General features: G+C 40.1%; 1 protein-coding gene across 1 annotated transcript; it reads left to right on the forward strand.

Moving 5' to 3' along the window:
• Positions 1-27,063, forward strand: nyap2a (neuronal tyrosine-phosphorylated phosphoinositide-3-kinase adaptor 2a). Its single transcript, XM_057351575.1, has 7 exons — positions 1-751; positions 2,349-2,565; positions 8,740-9,047; positions 14,001-15,185; positions 19,738-19,887; positions 20,010-20,131; positions 22,005-27,063. The coding sequence occupies exons 2-7, from the start codon at positions 2,369-2,371 to the stop codon at positions 22,233-22,235; spliced, it is 2,193 nt and encodes a 730-aa protein (XP_057207558.1). The 5' UTR covers positions 1-751; positions 2,349-2,368; the 3' UTR covers positions 22,236-27,063.
• The last annotated feature ends 430 nt before the right edge of the window (positions 27,064-27,493 follow it).

Raw genomic sequence — 27,493 nt, forward strand, 5'->3', positions numbered from 1 at the left:
GCAGAACAGAAGATCACCGGGGAGATGGAGTGAGTAAGCAGTGAGGGTTGGGGAAAGCTGGAGGGAAGGAGATCTGCGAGGCGAAGCGAGAGACTGGAGAGAGAGCAGAGAAAGAAAAAAAGACAGAATAGATGATAGAACAGATGCTACAGATGGTCTCTTTGGCTTCAGCTCGTGACGCCTGAGCTGTGTGTGTGACGCGCATGGGTGTGTGTGTGTGTGTGCGTGTGACGGCAGCCGCGGCAGCAGCAGGGGACGACAGATCAAAGCGATTGTGGGGCATGATGCATTTAGCAGCCTAACGTCGCTGTACGCACACCGGCTGAACGAGAACGCTACCCCGCGCAGCCCGCCCGCCCCACGCACACACATACGCCACGCGTGTGTGGGGACAGCACAGATGAAGCAACGACCAAAGGGAGGTGTGGATCTTTTCAGAGCCTTGGTGGCTGTAGAGCAGCAGGAGTGGTTGTAGGTGGACTAGGGTCGGACCACTTCCGATGACCTTTTGGCTTTCTTCAGACATCTGGAACACCAAAGATGGAGCTCTTCTTCTATTCCCTCACCTTACGGTTCGTCACGCCAGCGTGTGTTTCCTCTGAGCTGCGTCGCTGTCGTCGGGCTCGTCTGTCAGCCGTGTGTGTGAGCCCCAGCGCATCCGCAGAGGGATTTGATAACGTATGGTACTGAACAACTCCCGCAGAACACACCTGGACATCAGCTGTTCAAGAGGAACAGACACACCGATACTGTAAGTATGTCATCAGAACCATACTGTATGTGTGCGTGTCCTTCTTCTGGTTTTCTTGTTTCCTCCTCAATCGTTCCACATGGCATAAGGATCTGGGTCCCAATCAGGACGTCTTCAAAATTCACATTTCACATATTCAAGCTCTGTGGGTTTTGGGAGAACCAATCCTGTTCTTCATCACAAAGCATTCAGATTAAATGAGAACATTCTGTTAAACGTGAAGGTTCAGCGGTTTGGGACTTACATAAACAGATTTACAAAATGACCACCGATCCTCTTCCACATCTTCATATTCATTCAATAACCATGCTGTTTATTGTCATTTGTTACAAGAAAATCTATCAATTCAGAGAATTCAGATAAAATAACTTGACACATGCTCATATAATACAACGATGTTGTGTGTCGACGTTGCTTCACGGTTCTGTTGAAGCCACCGTACATTAATTCATGGTTTGCATGTACACATGCTGGGTTTCATGTGCCTGCTGTAACGTGTTTTAAACATTTCTATGCAGCTGTGATGAATTGGCACTATTAATGTGGCGTAGACTAGAGGAAACCATGAATTACAGGGTAATGGAACAAATAAGGAAGCTAAGCTCCACTCACTGGGAAGCACTGATGTGGTGCTGTGGTTTCCCACTGTACAGCATGTGGAATATGGCATCTTGCCACTCCATCACTCCAGAGAAGAGACCTAGTATTAGATGTGCTATTTAAATACGTACGCACAAAGATGGCACAACGTAATTGTAACGTTATCCATCTCCAGCAAACATACACAGTTAAGGGAAGAGAGGAAGAATATCGTGTTTCATGCTTTGGGCATTACATCGCACACACACGCATGTACGGTGGGGATATCACGGGTGCCAACGTAAAGCGGAACTAATGCATCTTCAGCAAAGAATTAGGTTCCCGGCTTCCTGCATTATGTCAGCGCGCTAGGATACTGTTGCCTGGAAACCCACAGCTCGCTCTCCTCGCATTCACTTTATAGAATACAGCTGTGTTTTCTGTGTGTATGTGCATGTTAGTGTGAGGTTGTGGATGTGGTTGAGAGCCTCGTTGTGCATGTACAGGTGTGTGTGTGTGTGGGGGGGGGGGCTATGTTAAACGTAGGAAAAGCAGATGAGGAGTAGAGGGATTTTGAGAGAAGAAGGCATGAGGGGGGAGAGAGATAAGCTGAAATCAGAGTCTATATTAAGACATGCTGAATAATGCAACAGTGAACATCAGACTGGCCACATATTCATAGAGTTGCAGAAATAAAGTCAACCAACTATGGCATTCTCTCTCTCTCTCTCACACACACAAACACACACACGGCCGTCAAGGTGAAAATTCATTATTAAACACACTAAATGATGCTTGTTTGATGTAAAAAAAGATTTGTGTGCTCTTTGCTGTAAAAGGATAACATATTCCCCCGACAACACATACATTATGTGCGTGTGTGTGTGTGTGCATAATTCCCATCTGTACTTCCACAGTGAATATTCTCTCAGTGAATAAGAACAATCTCTCAAGAGGACGATATGACTTTGTGTGCGAGACACTCATCTCCCTCTCTCTCTCTCTCTCTCTCTGGCAGTCTCTCAGCTGTACCGAAGGATGGATCCAGGGGAGGACGAGTGTGCACGTTTCCTGCAGTACGTGGAGGACAGGGGTCTGAGAGTGTATGATGAGCTGGTCATTCAGAACGCCTCTGACATTGCCCGAGAGAGCGACCGCGTCCGCAACCACACGCAATGGACGTACTTACAGGAGAAGAACCAGAAGAAAAGACGTCAGGAGGAGGCAATCAAATGGTACACACATGCAAACACACAGGACCACAACTACAAATTGAAAGATCTAAATATAAATATTAGACATAATATTTCCATACAATGGAATGCATCATTTGCAGTTGCACGCGTAGGTTCCAGATTTTAAAACCTTGACTTGAAAATAACTCCATTGTTTGTGTTACAGATATGAAAGACACTTCGGTAACACTTTACAATAAGGTGCGATTTGTTAACGATTAGTTAATGCATTAGCTTACATGAACTAACAATGAACACTACTAATACAGCATTTATTAATCTTAATTCATGGTAATTTCAGCATTTACTAATACGTTATTGAAATCAAACTTTGTGTCTGTTAACATTAGTTAATGCACCATGAACTAACACGAATAACTGAACTAACATTGACAAGGATTACTAAATGCTGAAAAATATTGTTAGCTAATGCATTTACTAATGTGAACTAATAGCACCTTATTGTAAAGTGTTACCGACACTTCAAATCTTATTGATGACAGAGGTGTGCCATTATTTTTGATGTAATCATCTTATAAATGATCAACCGTAAACTAATGGGTTTCTTCAGAAGATGTCACATTCTCTAGTTTATATCGATGTCAATGTACTGTGCTCTTGGGAGGTTATGTGTGCACAGTGAGAGAGAAAAAGGTCACTGGTCTTATACACTCACAATAAAAGTCAACGAGGAAATAGCTGGATATTAGAGAGACGAACACATTTGGCCATGACATGTGTGTGAGAATTATTTAGAGCCAATCTCATAAAAGAGAGAGATTTATTCATCAGCATCTGGCTTGCATGTGAGTTTGTATGTGTATAACAGTGCATTTAGATTCTCCTTTACCGTTACTACAGACACCTTTAAGACAAAACTGTGAAAGGGGAATGATAAGAAAGTGTGGGGGGTTGGGGAGATCATTAGAAACGTACGCTAGGATCATGAATATTAATAAGGGGATGCCTATAGTATTCATTCCTGAATGGCATAGGTATAGAGCCATAGACAACAGCTTTCTATATGGGGCTCACTCAAATTATTTCCTCGCCCAGCGGCCAAAATTCTTAAAATATAATGACTATTTCCCACAAAGTTACGGGTATAGGGAGAGGACGCTTAAAACGTAAAAAAATAAATAATGCATGGAGTACACTTCCTCAAAATGACGTATGTACGGTGGATTTGAATTAACGTAGGGTGCGTAATATTTCCCAGCCTACACAGCTTTGATCAGCAGAGGCATTCATCTTCTTCAGAATAATGTGTGATGATGAATGCGACGCAATAATAACAAAGATATTTATTAGCATTTATGAGCTGAGTTCACGTTGCCTTCAGCACACATTCCTCTACCCTCCCCGACTCCATTTCTGTGTTCATTCGCCATTACCACATACACACATGCCTGTTCTTCCCTTCAAACGCTTTTTCTTGATCGGAAATTTCTCCTCTCAATGCCCTCATTTTCTTTCTCTGCTCCATTAACCCTACATTTCCTCACCCCTTTACCCTGTTATTGAATCTCTCTCCGTCCCTTTCTCTCTCTCACTGTTTCTTTAAGTGGTCTGGGTGTTTTTATATAGTTTAAGACACTCTTACCACGGTAATAGGGTGTAAGTGGGGTCTTCTCTATGAGGAGAGGAGGGCACAGAGAGAGGGGTTTTGTCTTTCCTGTCAGGTGTTTTAGTGTGATTAAACAATCAGGATTACAGAATAGAGATGAAATTTCATTAATATAAACTCCCACGCTCACAATCCCAAACATAAACGCTGACAGTGGGAGTGGATAAGTCACACCTCCTCAGCCTGGAGGAAAAAACAGGGTCTGTCGCCATGGAGACAGAGGGGTGAGTTTCTATGGCAACAGTGGGCTTGGTCCTTGTCTCCCTCTCGTCTCTAAATTTAGACGGCTCCCCCTGAGGACACATGCATGCACACTTCCTTAAAACACACAACAAAAGTCAGGTTTTGATGTGTCATTCGACTCTTATCTCTCTTGCACACACGCATAGATGCACATACACAGATACACACACAGAAAAGGCCATGCAAGGACACGCGACCTATAGAACAAACTGAATGATCTGGATCTGATGACCTTAAATGACCTACACACAGTGCCACAAATCCTGTTACAACACAGATTTGCTTTACACATGTCATGTCTCTGAAGATAAGGTTAAAGTTACAGAAAAACATTTATTGTTTTATACAACGTTGTTGGTCCACAAATTCTGATTGCTTAAAGAGCATCAGGTTAAGTTCCTTAAATGCCTCTGAGATCAACTTGTAGATTAACACACACGCACAAAACTGTGTCCAAAAGCTAAAAAATGCTTCCTTTGCTGACGGTATATGTGGGTAGACAAGCATTTTATTTTCACAAATAAAGAAGAATTATATCACAAATATATCCATCACTGCCTGGGAAATCACACAATCCTGTGAGCAGTGTTGCGAAGGTCCAATTATTATAAGCACAGTTTTCCTAGAATTTTGTCTTCCAAAAGAGAGAATCTGAAATGATTTCGGTTCATTATAGACTTAATGTTTGTTTAGCATGATCTGGCAACAAAGAAATTTGTGACCCTGAACCACAAAACCAGTCATAAGTAGCATGGGGCAATAAAGCCAAAAATCATTAGGATATATATAAAGATCATGTTCCATAAAGATATTTTGTGAATTTCCTACCGTAAATATATATAAACTTTATTTTTGTGAGTGGATGCAGCAAATGCGCTAACAAAAATGGCCTGAAACGCACCCACAAACTTCACTCGCTGCTGCCCGCTCTTTGGGAATGACCCACTTAAGTTATCTATCTAAGGTATCTATATAAAGCTTAGAATTTCCGCTTTCGGGTTCATCTACTCTCCACAACGCCATTACAGCTGTAAGCCAAAAGAGAGCGTTAAAACAAACCTGTTTCTTCTTAGCAACAGCTTGCTGCTGCGCCTCTGATGGACGACTTTAAAGGCGATTTTCTCAATATTTCGATTTTTTTGCACCCTCAGATTCCAGATCTTCAAATAGTTGTATCTCGGCCAAATGATGCACGAATCTCAATTTCAAAAACTTGACCCTTATGACTGGTTTTGGGGTCCAGGGTCACATTTATTAGCAGAGAATTCTGAGTTCATGTCGACTTCAGCACACATTCTATAGTTTTGACACGGTTCTTCCTGTCTAAAAGACTACAGACAGGAAGAATAGAAAGACAGGAAGTCTTAGTTCGTGTAAACATGTGTTCAGATCAATAACTAGTGCATTGACATTTAGTATCAGTAAAGGTCAGTATAAGGTCTTTTCAGATGCATTAGAGAGAGACAGAGAGAGTCAAAAGGAAAAACAGTTCCAACAAAAGAAAACAATGCAAAAAGGAACAGAGTTAAATGGTTCAAAAGTAAAAAAAAGAAAGAATAGACAAAAGACTGTTGGAACAAACGTTGGCAAGAGGAATGAATTCAAAATCCGTGTTCAGCGCTTCACGTGAACCTATGTGCATCACGCATCATGTCAAAATACGTGCCTTCTGCAGACGGGTCGAAAGGGTTCATGATAAAAGAGACGCTCGCGTTCAGAAGACACTGCGTTAACACTTTACTCTGATTACACATGAGACTAAGCGAGTATCTAGCAAACGCGAGCGTCTCTTTTATTAAAAACCCTTTCGACGCATCTGCAGCAGGCACGTATTTTGACATGACGCGACACACACATGACGGGCTAAATACATGTTTTGCCGAGCTTCGCATTACTGCTTCCCCAGAAGAGGAGGCACCGATCGCCACTGGGAATGAAGAGATGAGAGGTTGATTTATTAGAGGAGGGTGGATGGGTGTCAAACGGTGGATGGGCAGATACAGAGGTTTATTTACCGAGCTCTGATCAATACAGACTAATATAACACACACACACATAAACAAACACGCTGGAATTGGGCTTCGGAGACATCCACATCTCTCCTCTTCCAATGGGATTATAGGAATATTTCAGGGAAGATTTCATTACAAAACCGTGTGTGTGGTAATTTATGCCCATAGGACAATATTAAATCAACGCATCCTACGTGTGTCTAATACACACACATGTGCGCACGCACACTAGTACAGCTATCTATGTCCATTAGTAGTGGAATTCCAAGCTGCACCCTACTAATCCCTGTCTTCATGACCTTTAACCTTTACAAACACAGCCGGCTACAATTCCAATTCCAACACATTGATGGTACACATGATAACACATTGAACCCCACTACACTCGAGACGAACACTTCCTTATCTGTTCATTCACTTAATACACAAATAAAGCATATCTACTTGAACCTAGAACCCCCAGCTTTGTTTTAAACATTATGAATTTGTCTACCTAGACTGGAGAATATCACATTATATGTTGCTTTCTAAGACACATCGTTTTGCCCAAAATCTAAAACTTGCAGCATCACATGCATCCCGGACAAAAAAGCAATCCCAGAATGCATCGCGACAAGCTCAGTGTAAAAAAAAACAGATGATCGAGTCAACATAATGAACTAATTACAGAAATGGTGGCATTTTCATCTTCTAAGAACGAAGGAGAGATGTTGAGGCTTTTAAGAAGGACGGGAGCACTGTTGCAACATTTGTCTCTTCAGACCTTGTAAAATATGAAACAGCGGCAGGAACAGAAGCGATGGATGGAGAATAGAGTTGAATCATCAGTGCTTCTGTGTGCTTGCGTTCTGGTGATTTAGTGCTGGGACGTTTCATATTCGCTTCAATTTTCTGATGTGGACTTTTCAACCTTTCTGGTCTGCAACCTGTTCTTGCAACTCGGGATTAAGCTACACTCTTTTGGATATAAGACAAGGCACCCTATGTTCTCAGGAATACTCACACACTTTACAAGTCAGTCGATTGTTTGTTATGGCAGAGTAAGTGCTATATCATTCTAGCACTTTTAGAGCCCTCAGTGACACTTTCGTGTACTCATATTTGTGCCCTGGTCACAGTGTAGACAACTTTACAAAACGGAGAACCTCTGACATAGAGTAAAATAGTGAAGTAAAAATAGGAAGCTTTTTAAGTAAGCAGTGTGAAAAGTGAGAGGGAGGAAAAACTGCAGATGATACAAGAAAGACAAGATAGATGACAAGATACATAAATGAAAAGATGGAAAGAGAGGGGGATAAGGAGAGAAGAGGGACAATGGTGCAGTGAGGTTGGCAGACAGTGAAATAGACCCTCAATCATTCTTTATGAATCACTACAGCCCACAACACCACACCCTCCACTCTGACTACACACTAAGTGTGTGTGTGTGTGTGTGTGTGTGTGTGCGTGCGTGCGTGCGTGTGTGTGTGTGTGTGTTACTCATAGCCAACACAAGTAAATCCTGTCTGCAAATGAACTGACTGGCCCCTTCTCTCTCCATCTTTTCTCCCTCTATATGTTATTGCGCTTTCTCATGAACAGACAGATGAAACTAACTCGATTTTTTCCTGGGATATTCGGTGCAGAAATCATCTTAAAATCCAGCCAAATTGCTTCGAATTGAATTACGCAGAACTGACTCTTAGGCGAGACAGATTCTTGAAGGTACGAGGGAATGGATAGATGGATGAATGGATAAAGTGAATCGGTCTTTCGTCTGTAACATTCCTACGTTTACAACACTTCGGCATGTTTGGATGGCTAGAGGCCACATATGAAATACAATATTTAACATGTATTAAGCCATTTCGAATTGAATAATATCTACAGGAATTCTGCATCCATGGGCACAGAGATATGAATCACCTAACAGAAATGTATTATAATCTTGTGACCACTGTACCAGTCCTAGAGCAGTTACTTTTAATCATTCCAAACCTGTATGATTTTCTTTCTTCTGCAGAAAAAAAGAAGATATTTTGAAGAACGTTGGTAACGCAACAATTTGAGGTCTCCATTGATTTCCACTGTATTGACACGAAACCACATTTCTCAAAATATCTTCTTTTGTGCTCCACAGAAATAGAGTCATATACAGGTTTTGAACCGCATGAGGGTGAATAAAAAAATGACATAATTTTTGCTTTTCAAGATATACAACAACGAATAAAATATATTACAAATTTCATAGTTCTAGTTCTAAAAGCTGATTGGAAGATTTGTAAAATATCTGACTAAATTCAATCTCTGCAGGATCGGCGAAGATGTGGCCCGTGTGACAGAAGGTGGGGGTTACGCGGGCAAACACTTTCGAATGGGCTTTATGACGATGCCGGCCCCTCAGGACCGCATTTCTCCTTCCTGTGGGCTGGGTTTCACCGTACGCTCACAGTCTTTACACTCAGTGGGCGGGGGTGACGAAGAGGGAAGCCCTACGTCCCGAAAACAGCCCCCTCCCAAACCCAGACGAGATCCCAACACCAAACTGAGCACATCCTCTGAGACCGTCGACGCTGGGCTTAGCACGGGGAAGAGCGGAAAGGACACGGAGAAATGCGACGGTAAATATTTTCCTGCTCTCTTTGCCTTTTACTCTCAATTAAACATCGCACATTCATCTCAACCATCCAAACATCACTGTCGAAACGCATTACATCGCCCCTGAAGAAATGCATCTCTCTCTCTTCAGCATCACGTCAATGTTCCTTCGCATCTCTTTCGTGCGCTCTCCTCCGTCCCTCATTCACGGGTCGATACGCATGCTACACCTCCTTTTGAGTAACATGCACCAAATGCACTCTGCATACATCACACAGAAGAGAAAGACAAGAAAACATGTTTACAATGCTGATCTATATTTTAGAAACAATGGTGCTTTATGAGCATCACTTGCACACACACACACACAATAAAATGCACTGTTCACACTTAGAGGATGAGAAATATTTGAACATGAGAGGAGTTTTGTACATTTGTCAACTAGTCAGGAAGAAAACCAGATAGACAGATTTAAGCCTTCTAAACCAAAGATAATAGATTAACATGACGTGCCACTGCCTTTACAATGAATGGGGAGGAATGCAACGCTCAATATGGCCGCTCTCACGAAGAAAGCCCCGCCTTCCAGTAGAACGATCTAGTCATCAATCGATAAGGGCGGGACTCATGTGGGACAACCCACTCAGCCTTTCTTTACAGCACATTCACCCAAAAACCATCAACCAACATTTTAAAGGGACCTTTTACTGAAACACCTTGAATCTGACTTCCTTACTAAAGGAATCAACGACATTCGATCATTCTTTTCTGCAGAGACACCATACGTTAAAATATTATAGCTTCATTTTACAGGATGCTGAAACCTCAAACATATGCGATTACATTTTTGGCACACTCAACATAAAACATTACGATTCATTTATCCTTTAACCACTACAAAACATTGGTTTTATAGCAAGCTTAAACTCAAACATATGCAACCTCATTGTGTACAAGCTGTACTACATAGCAGTGATAACGCCCCCCATACATTACACATCAAACAATCGCTTCCTGCTTTCAAACCCTACCACAAACATACATTTAAAGTCATATAGGATCGTGACGCCTTAATGAATACACTGAACGTATGCTCTCCGCGGGAAACCGATTATTCCTCTACAAGAGTCTCAAAGAGCTCGAAAATCTCTCTCTCTCTCTTTGGTTTCTCTGATTCCTGCCATACATTCATGTTCATGCTACATTCTTCCTGTCTTAATGTCACAGAGTTCATCATTCACATTTTCACTGTCAGCCACACCCATTTTCTCTTATAGCATATTTGCTCTTTTATTTCGTTAGTATTATGTGAAATTCTCTCTCAAGCCCATCCCATCTGTTTTTACGTCTTACAGCATATTACACAGAGGATGTCTTATGGTACTATCATGGTATTTTGATATAAATTGTATTACTGACCTCTAGACAAAGAGTTTATTTCCAAAATGAGATAACTCAAAAATCATGTTTTTTTATTGTGCATTCCAATGAATGGAATCAGATTTAGAAGGAAATATTCAGAGTACCATGGTAATACCTTGGTTGTTTACCATGTTCATTCATTAGGGATGGGTTGTCTTTATCATGCTGTTTGTGATGTTGTATCAAGAGGATTAAGCCACATAGCAATGAAAACAGGGTTTTATTATGAATGAATGTGTTATAAGCTTAAAAGGAAAAGCATAGAAGAATATAAATTATTTCTCGACCTGTTTTTGAATTAAAAGCTAATGAAATATTCATCATCTTCTGTGATGGATGCTAATCATTTTATGTAGAATAAAATCTGAAGAGTTGGTTTCCAAAATGAGAACTTGTTTTTAATTATGTTGTCATATTTTTATTGTGTTAGTTAGCTGTATTTTTTTACTTATTATGGTTTAAATCAAAACAAACCCACTGCAGTTTGATTGACTATAACCTTTGTGATGGCTTGCGTGTGCGTGTCATCATGTACAACTTGACTTACTGTAAAAGTGAGCACGTTTGTTCTAAATATAGCTCTGATTGGGTTACTCGCCACAACTCGCAAACATGCAAGAGAGAAAAGAGAAAGAGAGTTTGTGACATACCTGCAGAACCTAAATAAATCATGATCAGCGTTCCTTAAACAGCATCATATTAAACCTGATGACATGTGGGATGTGGCCTTGTGCTGTATATCTCACTGGCAGGGACTATATCATCTGTACGTCACTTTTGATTTACAGCAAAATCAATATAAATGCAATGCATCGTTTACACATACGCTTATACAGATTAACATCTATAGTATATTAGTAGTGAAATGGGACACTAGGTCTAGTTTAGAATTACTCTACATGTTATCTAATGGACTAGATAAGAGATAAGAACATTTGCCACATTCACTAATCGGACAAACATCACAACCCTGTTTCAAAGAGGGAGGGAGGGACCGAGAGAGAGAGAGAGAGAGAGAGAGAGAGAGAGAGAGAGAGGGGGGGTACATTATGCACCTGCTGCCCTCTGGAACATAGTGCCCTATATTTCCCTGTGTCACAGCCATCAAATTACAACACAAACACAAATAAATGCATCAACACACTATCCTCATGCATATGCCCATACAATCATTATTGTTTCGGGAAAAGTGGCTGTAAACGCCAGCCCCAAATTGGGCCCAACTTTTTTTAACAACAGTCATCATCACAACATAAATCTGAATCTACTTATCTTTATCAACACACTGTCATATAAACATCCAGCCTGTAAATTGATTTAAGTTCCACTGCTCTAAAAAAGAAGGATAATAACAGAGCAGTGATTCTCAGTCTGACATGAAAACCTGCAGTATACAAAAAGAAAATATCATTAGTTCCACATGAAAACAATGAAAGTCAATAGAAAGTCCCAAACATAATAAACGAATGTGTGTGTGTGTGTGCGTGCGTGTGTGTGTGTGTGTGTGTGTGTGTGTGTCTGAATGCACACCAACTCATGGGGACTCTTAAATCGTCCCCAATCGTAAAAAGCTTTTAAATCGTACAAAACGATATTTTTTGAAAATCTAAAAATGCAAGAGGTTTTCTATGATCTTAAGGTTTAGGGGATAAAATATACAGTTTGTACAGTATAAAAACCATTACGCCTATGGACTGTCCCCACGGAGATAATAAACCAGACGTGTGTGTGTGTGTGTGTGTGTGTGCATGTAATACTGCTGAGAGAATGTAATCCGCCCTGTCCTTGTTGTGTCACTCGGGTGGGTTCCGGTGGTCTTTCTCTTTTACTGAATGATATGTGAAATGATTTTGTCATTCGCTGACTTTTCATCTGTGTATCCACCACACAGCTGATATAAACCCCTGTCACGTCCTTTACATATCCTAAACACACGCCAAAGCACTGCAGGACATCACTTGACAATGACTATAGCCTCTGTCATCTTTACACAAGATTAAACATTTGCATGCATTTGAGAATCACACATGAACTACTGCAGGATGATTTGGGTCAGTCCAGCTATAGGTGATGTATATAGAAATGACACAAGGGTGAAAAGTGAAATGCAAGCGTGCGAGTAAACGACTGGTAGGGATGAAAAATGAGCCTTTTTACTGAGAAAAATATTAAGGACGAAATTCATTCATGAAGTTAAAAAGACCTATAGTTTTTATGTTCGGTCTAGTTTTCTTAACTTCACCTCTGCTGTACGTGTAGAAAGTTGCCTGCTTGTGTATACGATTCGGCTGCGATTCAATTTAAAATGATGTCTTAAAATAAAAAAGAATAACCTCTTTGAGAAAGAAAACCAAAAATAAGTGTTTTTAATATTTAAGTAAGCATACAAAAAGCAAAAGTGTCCATCAACTGAACCTTACGAAAACGTATTTGGAGGCGTAGTTATTTTTGAACACTGTTCTTCAGAACATGGACGCCATGATTGTTCTTCCTTTAAAGCGACTTCATAGGCATCATTGATGTCAAACTGTGAGAAATCAAAGCTTAATATCTCTCAGCGCTGACATCATCCGTTACTGGCTGTACACACACACGGAGTACGGTTTGCTTGCCTCATTTCTCGGCACAACTGTGTATAATTAATCCCGTCTCAAGCAGACTGTAAAACTCTATTCTCACTAAAAAGTCCTCAGAGAAGCTTATTAACTCGCTTCATAACCACACGCAGTCAGGATTAGTTACTGTACTGAGGTCAGCACTGGGAGAGATGAGAGCAGAAAGAGTAAAACGTGAAGCATCAAAGGCAATCGCGTGCACACTGGAACAGTAATGGGACCAGTGCAGCTCCATGTGGCTTTGTGGGATTACTGAGACTTTAAAAGTTAATTCAAGCTGACTTGGCTGCCTTTCTCAGGCTTATTTATATAGCGTTACTGTACATGTCCAGGCCACGGTGACACTCTAATGTTACAGTATAAAATATATACATGCTTACTATACAGAAAGTGAGAGGATCCTGTTGTTCCCATTTACTAATCTTATATTGGTTAGCTTCAATGACACAGGTTTAGCACAAACATTTGGGATTGCATATGGATTATTTAAATAAATACTGAAATGATATATAGTTCAATTAAAATAACACTGAAACATTTGAAAATGTTTTATTATAAATATTTTAATGGAAACCTAATGAAACGTCCAAGACGTGCCAAAAGTCTACTTCAAAAACAGAGATTTGGCCCTTTAAGCTTTCCATATTCTAGTGTACACTTATTTGAATAAAGAATGAAATATTATAGGTAATAATTACTAGATTGGACTGAAGTTTGCAAAGTTTATGACATCATCATAAAAAAGATGACATCATCAGGTTAATTTCCTAAAGAGCGCAGCTCTCTTATAGGCTATTAAGTTTACAGAAAGAAATCTGTGTGTACATTTAAGATGTATATGTATCTATGCATGCAAAATCAATCCCTAATACAGCTTAAGAATTGCTAGATACTACAGATGAAAATCCTACATTTTAACTTCTGTTCTCTTTCCTACAGCCTCTAAATCCCGCCCCTGCAGCGAGGAGTACCGTCGCATGCCTCCGCCCAAACCCAAACGTAACCCCAACACACAGCTCAGCACATCCTTTGACGAGTCTTACATCCAAAACCACAGAAGCAGGGCCAAGTCTGCCTCTCTGCCTCGACGGCAGAAAAAGAAATCAGCATCTCAAAATCAAAGCCCGGCCCCAGCTAGTGACGAAGAGGCTGAGCCTGTTTATATAGAAATGGTGGGCAACATTTTACGAGACTTCGGTCGAATGGACGGAGCCAATGGCGATGAGGAGGACGATCAAGGTGAAAGCGTATACGAGGAAATGAACTACCCCGTCTACGATGACGTGGCTTCATCCTTGGACCATGCCCAATCGCGCTGGGAGCAGTGCCCGACTCCTTTGGTGCCAGAAGTAGAACTTACACGCCCCACCACCCCGCGTGGTTCTCTCTGTGACATTCCTGCTCCTTTCCCAAATCTGCTCTCCCATCGACCACCTCTGCTGGTATTCCCACCCGCTCCTGCCCAGTGTTCCCCCAACTCTGACGAATCCCCTCTCACTCCACTAGATGTCACTAAACTCCCTATGCTAGATAACACTGGATATGGCAAGCCTGGAGCATCCCCGACTAGTGCTGACCCTGGACAGCAGCTGGACACACAGCAGGTGTCTGCTAAACACCACCATCACCACCACCACCATCATCGTAAGAAGTCGGCTGAGACTAAGGAGCAACAGACGATCACAGCATCAGGCCGGTCGTCTGCACCACCCCTGCCATCTGCGCTGTACAAAAGCGGGGGTTCGTCATCAGCGCACGGTTACCCGCGGAGCCACTCCGCCTGCCCGTCGCCCGTTAGCATGGGCCGCGCGTTAACTCCGCTTACCTTGAAACGCCCCCCACCGTACGATGCTCTCATGACCGGCACGATTCCTCGCAGTGCGTCTGGAGTCCCGCATGGGTCACGTGAAAGCGGGCGGCTCTCCAACTCCTCCAGCGTGCACGGGGGTTCCATGCAAAATGTTTCCACGGCATCATGTTCTGGAGGGTCCAGCTCAGGGTCAGGTGGTCGAGGCAGTCGTACGCCAACCAGTCCGTTGGATGAGCTTAGCAACCTGTTCACCTCTGGACGAAACATGCTGAAGAAAGGTTCTGGAGGACGCAAAAGCAAAGAGTCAGCAGATGGTAAGTGTTCAGAACTGTATTAAAGTTTCAGATAAATACATGAAAGTTATGATCTGTCTTGCTATTGAGGAACTTTAAAGGGATAGTTCACCCAAAAATCTTTCTTCAGCAGAACACAAAAGAAGATATTTTGAAAGATGTTGGTAACCAAATAACATTGGCTCTCATTGACCTCAATTGTATGGACTCAAAACCACTAAGACATTTCTCAAAATATCTTCTTTTAGGAAAGAAAGTCACACTGGCTTTAAACGACATGAAGGTAAAAAAAAATGTATGACGATTTATTATTTTTGGGTGAACTATCCCTTTGATTGAACTATTTTAATAGCAGATTTAATATTCATGCTGGTCTAAACTGGCACACCAAATTTTGCAGTTCACTTGAAAAACATGAAATACTAGGTTGACTATAAGATATCTTGTGTGATTGGTGATTGGTAGCCCTCTTAGTTACAACTTCAAAATGAGGGATGTTGTGTCGGCGAGCAAAGCTTGATTGGGTTTAAAGAGCGTGTGTAATCGTCTTGAGAGCTGTAGCTAAGGACATTTTTCTTTTCTTTTGCGTAATCGTTATTCAAATCATAATTTATTCTGATGTACTTTGGATTAATGAATCAAGGCTATCATGTTGATAAAAACCCTCCACACACATGCAGACATACACTAACCCATATTTTATCAAAAGTGAAACCTTTATGTAATGAGACATTTACATTGAGTCATTTAGCAGATGCTTTTATCCAAAGCGACTTACATATGAGGTAAACAATGGAAGCAATTGGAACAACATAAGGACAACATAAAGCATAAGTGCAATAAAACTGGTCTCATATAGCCTACCACAGTACATATACTGTGACATATACTTACAGATGTATAAAAATACATACAGTACAGTACACATTTTATTATCTTAATAAACACTGGAGCACCTCAGCCAGTCAATCAAGTTTTATAGATGCCCAGTACAGCCGTGACATTACACACACAAATACACACACAGACACCCCTGTCAGTATGTCTTCCTCGGATCTGTGATTTGGGCGTGGAGGTGTGTGAGATTAACTCACTATTTGTGTGTGTCTGTGTGTGTGTGTGTGTGTGTGCGTGTGCGTGTGCGTGTGTGTGTGTGTGTGTGTGTGTGTGTGTGCCTGACAGACAGAGAGATATTAAAGATTCAGAGCTCTCAAATAAACCAAACATTTCACTCATTCAGCCTTTTATACATTTGGTATATCGTTCTTTTGTAGAAGTTACAGTTGTTTCAAACTTGAAAAATATTTTCAAAACTTTCTGTTTCCTTTTAGACCAAATAATGTATACATTTATGCCAGGTTTGTGGCGAAAATAATTTCCAAATTTACATTAGCATTAAATATCTTTCCTGTTGTAATATTGTTTAAATGAGTTGTTCCTTTAAGTGCAGGTCAAACTCTGAATAAAGGCCATTGCACATTGAGGCCGAAATTTCCGCACGTTAAAAATAAATACGACCTCACATTGTGTCAATCACATTTACACACTGCCTCTGATATTTTCGCCCTTCATAAAAAAATTCGATTTTCTGCGTTTTTCAAATCCGTAGCAAGCATTTTGAGAGGCGTTTTGACAATTCAGAAACACCATAGAAACAAGCGCCAAATACGAAATCGAAAATTTCGTACTGTATGTGTAAAGACCTTAAGGGTTTAGTGGGAAAACAATCAATTATCATTGAATACGGTATAGGCCTGTAGGTAGATGACAACACATGCGTCCCATAGTGTGTCCTATAGTCTGATAGCAAAAATTTTGAAAAAAAACTAACAATAAAGATAAATTTCTGTAAAATAATATATTATTAACAGTAAGTTTTCTAAATTTTATGAATCAAGCCATGTGCATCAATGTGTATCAAGCTGATAGTTCAAATAAAAATTCTGTCATCATTTACTCGCTCTAATGTCATGTCAAACCTGTATGACTTTCTTTCTTCCGCAGAACACAACAGAAGATATTTTGAAGAATGTTGTTATCTGGAACCCATTCACTTGTTCCCATAGAAGTCAACTTTTTTCAAAATATCTTCTTTTATGTTCTGCAGAAGAAAGAAAGTCATACAGGTTTGAAATGACAAGAGGGTGAGTAAATCATTTTTATTATGCCTGGAGTCAGACAGCAATTTAATATTTTATTTAATAAGGCTATATACCCTGCAGTACTCAACAGTTTAACAGTTTCTTCAATTCTTCGCATATTTTAAGTCTTCATTAGCATATAATGATCCCTAAAAAATGTAATGTATTTCCTTATCATTACAAGACTGCCTTACAGTGGAACAATTCGGAGATACGGTAATGCTTGTATGGTGCCTTATGATAAAGAGACCTGATCTGAGCAACACAAATCCTAATGGCAGATCAATAGAGCATGACTGGAAAAGGATCCTAAAAAAGCCCCAGAATCTTCAAAACAAGTGCCATGAAACACTGAACGCTCTGTGAACTGCTTTCAGTGTTGTTCTATTTAGGTATCTGACGCGAGGAGTAACATAACTTCCAATACTCCTGTTGATGTTTATTTTAATACAGACAGGAGCAGCAATCCTAACTTTGTTGTATACAGAGCTATAACACTCACAAAGGCTTTCAATTCAAGCGTTTCCTTGAAGACATCACTGTTTTCTATTCCTCCCAAAGCTCACTTATGACATCACTGTTTTCTGTCAGGTCCATACCTCCGTGATGACATCACTGTTTTTCTTTCCTTCCAAAGCTCACTTATGACACTACTGTTGACTCTGCAATATATTTACCGGTGACCGTTTTCAGGTGGCTGATGTTTTTGGATATTCATATTCTTCATTGCATCTTAAATATTATCTTTCTAGAACAACAGGGCAATAAACCTGAACCTGGCAAATGTTTCTCTTTTTCCTGATGTCCCTTTTAGTCCTTTTAGTTAGTTGGTGTGTGTAAGTTGGCTAGGATGTGTGTATAACATCTAAGTGCCAAATGGTATTTGGCATGGCATTTCTTTCTAAGTGGATCAGCAGAACAGTTTTCTAAGTTGGCTGTTAGGAGCCTTGTACAACAATCTGACCCCGTGCACACAGGCAAGACAACATTACTGCCAATGCACACACCTACATAACTTTATTCCTATAATGGACATTTACAGACTGACTGCTGAATGTATAAGCAGGCTACATTCAGGCATCATGTGTGCATGTTAAAAAGCAAATATGATCAATTTGTTGCACTGCTAGTGTAAGCGCTTAACGTTATTGACAAAGGACACTAATTAAATGTTGACTAATGGAGCAGGACACCACAGGCTAATGGAATTTCAACATAGACAAACCAAGTGTGTGTGTGTGTTACAGAGAGATGAAGTACGGAAAGTAAGGTTTGTAACTGGTTAGCTAATGCAGAAAAAGAATGCAAAGCTTCGTGAACTGAAATGAACCCAAGCAGCCAAAGTGAAACCCAAGTGGTTCAGTGCACTTACACACACAAACCGTTGACATCCGATGATGTCACCTTCAATTCCTATGCCCATAAGTGTCAGACCTGCACGTCTACATGGACGATACATGGACACGTGTTCAGATACTCTTGCCAGCTGAAATAATTGAAAAGCTTTCATCTGTTAGTCAAGCAATTTCCCTAATGTCTTCAGAGCCAGTGAAAGACATGATGAATGTGACTGCTAATGGATCCCCTGTAAGGAGGGAGGGAGAGAAAGAGAGAGATTAAGAAAGACGGAATGGTAAACAGAATGATAACTGGATTGACTGAATGAATGATGAAGGGGTGGAGGGGGTAAAAAATGAATATTAGGTATAAAGGTGTATAGGTGTAAAATATTGAAATAAAACGCATAGATGGTTTAACGTTCGTTTTTTATATTTATTCAGAACTAATAAAGTTGACTTTTTGCCCACAAGCTACTTTTTAATTGACAACACATGTTGTCAGTAGGCGATTCCACACAAGTCATTTAGTCTCTGTAGTGACACCCTGTGGTCAAACATTTGTACTGCAGTAATGCAACCGATCACTAAAACACTTTTGGTTGTGCAAAGTCATTCTTATATAATCAGACATTTAGGATTATCTTGCACAGTGAAATGTTGGACGGTTGGTCTGTGTGTGTATCATCTGAGGCTGAAACTAATGTATGCAAAGCCCACAGCCAACAGATTGAAGTTAAAGTGATAGTTCACCCAAAAATAAAAATTCTGTCCTCGTTTACTCACCCTCATGTCATTTCAAACCTGTATGACTTTCTTTCCTCCGCAGAACAAAAAAGAAGATATTTTGAAGAATGTTGTTAGCCGGCACCTATTCACTTGCAATGGTTTTGTGTTCATACAATTAAAGTAAATGGGTGCCGGCACTACTCGATTACCATCTTTCTTCAAAATGTTTTGTGTTCTGCAGAAGGAAGAAAGTCATACAGGTTTGAAACGACAAGAGGGTGAGTAAATGATGACAGAATTTTCATTTTTGGGTGAGCTATCACTTTAAGGTGACCCTCAATGATGTTTTCTTTCCTTCTCTTCCAGGTGAAAGTAAAAGCAGAAGTGACAGCAGAGAAAGAGCTCTTCATAGTTCTCCAAAATCACAAGATTGGGAAACGCCCACAGGACAATCACCCACCGCCACGCCCAATCGGTTTGGGTGCTCTTCTGTCAGCCCGACCACTATGCTTGGGGGTAGGTGAACATTATAAATATAAAAATATAATCAGATTAAATCTTACACTTCTTACAGGAGATATAGTATGATAGAAATGTTTGATTTCGGATATTGAATTCACATACATTCTCCTTTGTAGAAACAAAAGGCGGGTGTAAACTTGGTCGCTCTGCTTCCACATCCGGAGTCCCCTCCCCTGTGGGAACGCCTCAAAGACACGCCCCTGACCCCTCCGCCCACCAGGGCGGGAGCCCGTGCCAGGTACAACCCCCTTATTCCTCAGAATGAGCAAGAAATCGCATGTCTGTCCCTCTCAATCTACCCAGCAATACCTTTCAACTTCATGTCTTTGACCTCTGACCTCACGGCTGTGTGTATATCTGATTCCGTCTGCTGCTTTTCCATTGGCACCGCTGCTAATGCTGTTCCTGTGTGTTTAGTTCGGTTTGGTTCAGTGCTCATCGTCTGTATATGCGTATGTGTGTGTTTGGTTCAGAGCACGGCTGCTTTCCCATCATGCTCTGAAGAGGCTCTCAGACACAGAGTTTACGCCAAGAGAGACACAATTGGGGTTTTATACATCAGGTGGTTTTAGCACTTTAGAGAAGATTAACTTGGAATTAGATCGAGAACCTTCTCAGAGCATCTGTGGACATCCTTCCTCTCAACCGGCAACATGTCAGTCTGTCTTTTATGTCACAATGTTTCTGACAGCGCGTTTGCGTTCCACAGACATCAAACTGTGTCAGTGATGCCATGAAACCTAACTGATCAAAATCTTTCTGTATTAAATTCCATTATGCCACATATGCTTGCATCATAAACAAAACACTAAATTTACATATTTCTTAATGTAGTGCCACTGGCAACCACATAAAAACATTACAGTTTCTATTGAACGTATACACTGTTTGATGTTTGTAATGCCATATTGGAATGAGTTTTTACTTTTTAGAGCTATTGTATAATGTACAGAAATCCTGTAATAGCATTGTGGTTATCATATTGACATCACACAAACATCACAATTAAAGGAACACTTCATCCAAAAATGAAAATAGTAGGAAAATTGCTTTATCCATTTCTTTGTTCTGTTGAAGACAAAAGAAGATATTTTGAAGAATGTAGGAAAGCAAACACTTCTGGGGCACTATTGACTACCTACCATTGTAATTTTTCCTACTGTGGTAGTCAGTGGTGACCTAGAACTGTCTGGTTACAAGCATTCTTCCAAATATCTTTCTCTGTGTTCATCAGAACAAAGAAATGAATACAGATTTGGAACAACTCGAGGGGGAGGAAATGATGACAGTATATTTATTTTTGGTGAACTGTCCCTTTAACTGAGAATGCACACTTCGTGTATTGTATATAATTGTGGCACTATAAAACAAATTACACTTACACACTGTATAGCAATAGTGTTTCCAGAAAAAATAACACATTTATAATAATGCAGACGATGCACAAAATAGTAACAGTATCTTTCCTATCACTCCCGGGTATGTGTGTTTGATTGTTAGTGACTGTACTGTAACTAACCCAAATAAACGAAAACCGCGGGATAAACTAACCCAAACAAAGCAAAACACTAAATAAAACCTTGTTAAATTACATGTTCCACATTTCCTCGTCCACTGTAGTCCTTGTGTGTCTGCTGCTTCCTTTCTTAAACGCACAAATGTGTGTGTGCATGTCTGACATATTGTGTGTTCATGCGTGCAGGTCTGAGACTTGAGTTGTTTGTGTTGTGTGTAAATGAATAAGTCTGAAAGATGGTGTGTTTGCAAGTTTAGAACGAACTGAACTGCAATACATAATACATTATTCTTGATAAAAAGAAAGAATGAGTAAAAAAACAAATGCCACTTAGGAAAAAAACATCTGCATGCTGTAAAGGGATCGTTGGTCCGACAATGAATAATGTTTTCATCATTTACTCACTCGTTTCAACCGTGAGTACTGTAGAATGTCCAAGCGACTTTTTATCAATACAATGAAATGAATGGGTGAGTAAATAATGACGTTTGAATTAAAATTGTTCATTTTAGGTGGCCTGTCCCTTTACTACTTAGTGTTAGAATACCAATTCAAACATTCTCTTACCCTCCTTACCCCCTTGCCATCCCATTAGATGCCCCCAATGCCTTGGGCATGTGGGGACAGCACCATGATGGAGATGATAGAGAAGAAACGACACCTGTGCAAAGAGATAAAAGCCAGGCAGAGACCTTCAGACAAAGCTCTGTGCAAGCAGGACAGCATGCCCATCCTCCCAAGCTGGAAGAAGACCAACGGGGGAAAGAAATGCGGTCCCCCTCCGTATTCTACCCAAACCACTGTATTCTGGGACACTGCTATATAATGGGTGACCAGCAGTGCGCGGCCATGGTGATGCACAGACACGCCCACTGAGGGGCGTATACAAACACAGATTGACAGCTAGCACAAACAAAAAAAATATGTGAAGGATTATCAAATCTCCCTGGTTTCCTATCGTTGTTTATATTTGATATTTTTATATTGAAAATAACTGTCTTAGATATGGTTAGTATAATTCGCGGTTTCATAAAGAGGAGCTCTCCAAACGATAAGAAAACCGTACACTTTTACCCTATGAGATATTTGTCCTCTTTGAAATGGTATTTCTATCTTTTTTGGGGGCATTTCTATATTTGGCACTCATCTGTGTGTCTGGGGAAATAATCTATAATGTGTGGTGAAATATGTGCAGTAACTCCATTGAGAACACCATTGTTTTTATGCCTATGCATTTGGTTATTCGGCATGGATGGCGTTTTTTTTTTGTTTGTTTCATGGATGGTATTTTTTTTGGTATGGAGAGTTTATTTGAAAATAATATATATTTTTGTGTCTGTACGTTAAATGTCGGATTGTGGGGTTTCAGGCTGTTCTTCCTATGATTTCTGGATTGGACTTGAAGGGAATGGTTGTGAGTTTTGTTAGTTGGACTGGATTGTGAGATTATCCGTCTGTTTTTACAGGTGGTTGGTCAGATCAACTGTGAGACACTGGCTGGTGCATTCAATTGTGAGCCTTGAAAACTCACAAACTCACACTTATATTAGCTGCTCTACGACCTAACATTTGGTGCTGTTCAACTCCTTTCTTGAATGTTCAACTTTAAACAGCTGTATGACAGTCACACACGTGTACCTGTAAAACACCCAAGGTGCTAGGGCAGTTAGCACATGCTAAATGACGGTTACCTGATCAGGGAATGGATGATGACATATTCTGGCAGAGTTACAGGCCGAGGCACCAAGGTGTGACCGGGGTGAGAGGTTTCGTCCATCACAGTGGCTTTCATAAATCTGACCGTACAACACGTCAGATAAACGTCCTTGTATGAACCGCTATGCAGACATACTGTCACTTTTCACGTTCGTATATCATCGCGACAAGAGGCAAGGGCAGGCGTGAGGCAACATCGTTTGAAAAAGCTTTCTGGAGGGAATACACAAAGGCTCCCCTCAGATAGAAAAGCACAGCTTGTTATTAGATGATCAGCATCTAGGTCATACCCAAAGCTCTTTCACAGTTTATCACGGTCGCCAGCCTCATCGAACACACTGGATTTCAGAACTGCGAAAGAAAGTACTTAGAAGCACATGCCTAACCTAGCAATAGAGTAGATGCCTTTTTGTATACATGGCTTGCAAAGCTAGACGCATTCGTTTAAATACGAATGGTTTGAGATGGAGTGGATTTGCATTGCCCTTTCGAGTGGACGGAAATGTCTAATTTTTGCTCAATAACAACATAGAGTAGCCAATGAGCAGTGATCATGTGTTGGTGCCACATAGCCATTGGCTGTCTTTTCAGTCGGCCATTTGAAGGACCAATGATGATTTTTGTCTGCCAATGAATAGTGGTGACATACACGTCCAGTGTACCGTGATGGCCATGGAGACACCGTGCTCTCTTTTTCTTTGCACTGCTATGGGCAGGACTGTGATGTCATGCTAAAGCTCTAATTGATATCTGCTCAGGTGAGGAAAAGCCACACCCCTAAAGATGGGGCTAGAGGTGTGAAGCCCCCCCCCCTTACTGTCATCACATTCCAGATAACACATGTGCTCATCCAACATACACTCATAACGGCTTGAATTCACATTAAACTATGTACGATTGCACATAAATGCAGGCACTTTTTACCAGATTGCATAAACACACATGCATATTCACACAAAATACACAGACACTCATATACATGCACAAAGCTGGCATCCATGTAAAAAGCATTGCCTTGGAGACCTGGGTTCACTGTGACTTAAAAGAAACTTTTGCGAGGGGCTTAAAGGTCAGAGATGTCTTAAAGGTTCACAAGTGTAAGGTTAATCCAACAACTAGCATCACTATCAAGTCACTAAAAGAAAAACAATGTCTTTAAAAGTAAAAAAACAGCCCAGCAGTAACATTTATTCACCAGTAGAGGGCAGTAGCAGTGTAGTGTTCTTCACATGCACTGCATCCTAATTCGCATACACACTCTGTAGTGTGCACTAAAATGTATTACTGTACTTTACTTTAAAGTATGTAAAACGTACACACATAACTAACAGCATGTCATACCATGTCAAACTCACCCCTGTCTCTTGTTTGTGTTTGCATGTCAGCGTTAGAATAAAAAAACTCAAACGTCATTATTATGTAACTTTTAGATGTAAACATAAAAAACAAAACCTAAAAAAAAGAACAACTTCACCTGAAAAACTTGAAAGAGAACTTTAACAAATGTCACATAGAAACAGACGTCCATGGATCTTATAGTAAATATAACCATCTAAGTAAAATATTCTGTGTGAATTCCAGCGGTCAGAACCTAAAATTAAGGGTTCTAGAGCACTTGTGAGTTCTTTAATGCATTCTAATGTGAACTGTTGTGAAATGTGAAACGGTCTAGAATACGGGTTTTTGTGGCATGTGTCGAGAACGCTTTTGGAGTTTGTTCTTTTACCCTATCAGTTCAAAACCACCATGAGTGTCACAAACAAAATGAAAGAGCCACTTACTGTACCAGTTCCTCCAGAGTAGTTAGCAGTAACTTTGCAGTGCACTTATATTTGACACAAACGAAGGATCTTCTGATGTACAAAATGTTCTGTTTGCCTAGATGTTGGAGAAAAAAGCACACGATGAATCGATGTATACTATATTTAATAAAAAAACAATGAATTGTAAAGTAACTTAAAAGCGAAAAGTGGTTGACACATAGCAGTAAAATGACATACAAACTCCTCATCCACACACACTTTCTCTCATTGCAGTTTTGGGTTTTGCAGTAGGCCTATGTAAATATATCAGTGGGCGTTTGTTGCACTATGGGAGTGTGACATAAGCACAGTGGTTTCCCAGTGTGTGTGTGTGCGCGTGTCTTTTGCACTCAGAAGTGTTGGAGTCTACCTTTTCTAGTATTTTTATTTAAGAATGTTAAAAAAAAGAGTACAAGCTAAAAGAGTATGCTTATGTAACACTGTCTTTCTTTTAAATTATTTACAGAGTATGACAGAAATAAATACATATGTTTTTGCATAGCGCTGTCTGAGTTGTGTGTCTTTGTGTTGTATGTGTGGTTGTTCAGGTCGTGGGTCATGTTTTTGTCCTCACACTCTCTCTCTCTCTCTCTCTCTCTCTCACTGTATGTAACAGAAGCCAGAGGTTGAGAACAAACACATTCATCTTATGACCTCACACTCCCACTACAGACATGTAGAAATGATGTAAGCCACGAAACGGTCTGCCCTGAGCTATAGTTTTGTTTAGATATTTTATCTAAATTTAACCTGACAACATGTGAGTTCACAATACTGTAACGCTGCACTTTCCTGACACAAAAGAGAAGAGAAATTATGTAAATATCTGCCCAAAACAAACATACTATGTACAATTAAAGTACAACAAACAAAAAAATAAAAACACAATGGTGTTAATAGACACAATAAAGGAAGGCATTACAACGAGCTTTGTGCTTTAAAATCACTTACTATCCTTTGTGCCTGTGCAAAATTATCCAGTATGAATTCCCATAGACATATATGGAAATTCCTGTCAGGACCGCAGGTAAACACTGACGCGCAGGAACATGAGATGACCTTTCACCTCTCATCAGAAATTCATCCGCCTTTTACTGTAGTCCCATCTCAAAAAGTCATCCATTTAAAAAATACTAAATAAAAATTGTATTGAAAGAAAATGCTATTATGTTTTGATATATCGATAAATATTTTTATTTTTAGGCTATTAACTGTTTCATTAGCCTATATGTTTGTCTACAAAACGAAATTCACACACTTCAGATATTTAAGAAAACGACTTCAGACATTTAAGAAAACGTCGTCAGATCAAAAGATTGGAGAATGAATATTTCGTTGATATATTTATCCATTATTTGAGCTATACATTTCGTATTAGTTGAGCCTAAATAACATATTTTTAAGACAAATCAGAGTTTTGCATCTTTTAACTTGGCCTAGGCTACTGACATTAAGGAACAAATGAAGATTTTGGTTCCAAAACGAGATAAACGCCATTAAAAAAATGAGTTTCCGCCAAAATCAGTATTGTATCAGGTCGGTATTGAAAAGTCACTTTTTAATGTTACGCAAAATGCGATATCCGCCGTGTTATTCTGTCATGTTTTCTCCCTTTTTTTCCCCAAACCGCAATTTACGCCAGTCTCACTTCTCTGCAGAATGCGATATATCCGCTCAACCAATCACAGCACAGCATTCCACGCATTGTAAACAGTAATGGCGGCGCTTTGAATACGGTCGGCTCCTAGTTTCCCCGATCTACTTTGTGTTCAACAAACAAACAAAATAATGAATAATTTTGACGGCATTGATGAACCTGTGCTGGTTTCTGCGGTGGGGAAGGAAACGTAAGGCATCGAAATCTAATCATTTACGTGAGGAGATTAAGAAGATGAGCCGTTGAATTCATTTTAGGAGCGATGACTGATTGAATGTGTTTTTAGTCCAGTGCCTGTATGTAAGATTAGTATTGTGTTGAGTTCAGAGGCTGTCACATGAGGATCAACTCACTTTGTTGTGTATTTTCAACAGTTTCAATATGAAAAATAACTTTTATATTGATTCAATGGATATATTGCATTTTGGTAAAAAAATGTTATGGATTTATTGCATTTTAGGGGGGAAATTATCAGTTTTTATAATAAATCTTTTAAAATCAAAATTTGGATTTGGATTTTTTATGTTACTTGAACCTAAAGATGCTATGTGAAACTTTAAAACAGAAAATAGTGGTTTTCATCTTGCCACTTTCTTTGTAAAGAAAACACATTTTTACTCAAATTAATCTAAATGGATTTATAGCGTTTTGGAACCAAACTCTTCAAGTTAAATGTTCGCTAACATGAACCGTATCAATATGCACCACTAGATGGCAGCGCACTTTATCGCTCTGCATTATTCTCAAACGCTGAATCAAAAAAGTATAACACGTGGTGCACGTGCGTGCGGTGTGTGTTAGTATGTGCAGAGTGCTCCTAACAGATATGACCACCATGTGTAGGTTACATGGAAAATATCCTGTCAGCGATCGCATCAGAGCTACCAGCATGCACTCCTTCATTTTAAC

This window comes from Triplophysa rosa, linkage group LG14 (genome assembly GCF_024868665.1).
Source record: "Triplophysa rosa linkage group LG14, Trosa_1v2, whole genome shotgun sequence".
Taxonomy (NCBI): Eukaryota; Metazoa; Chordata; class Actinopteri; order Cypriniformes; family Nemacheilidae; genus Triplophysa; species Triplophysa rosa.

Excerpts from the sequence above, each read along its gene's own strand:
- nyap2a (XM_057351575.1), top strand. The coding sequence starts at position 2,369 with ATGGATCCAGGGGAGGACGAGTGTGCACGTTTCCTGCAGTACGTGGAG. Across the intron at positions 9,048-14,000 it reads GGACACGGAGAAATGCGACG|CCTCTAAATCCCGCCCCTGC; the intron begins GTAAATATTTTC and ends TCTTTCCTACAG. Across the intron at positions 20,132-22,004 it reads AGGGCGGGAGCCCGTGCCAG|ATGCCCCCAATGCCTTGGGC; the intron begins GTACAACCCCCT and ends CCATCCCATTAG.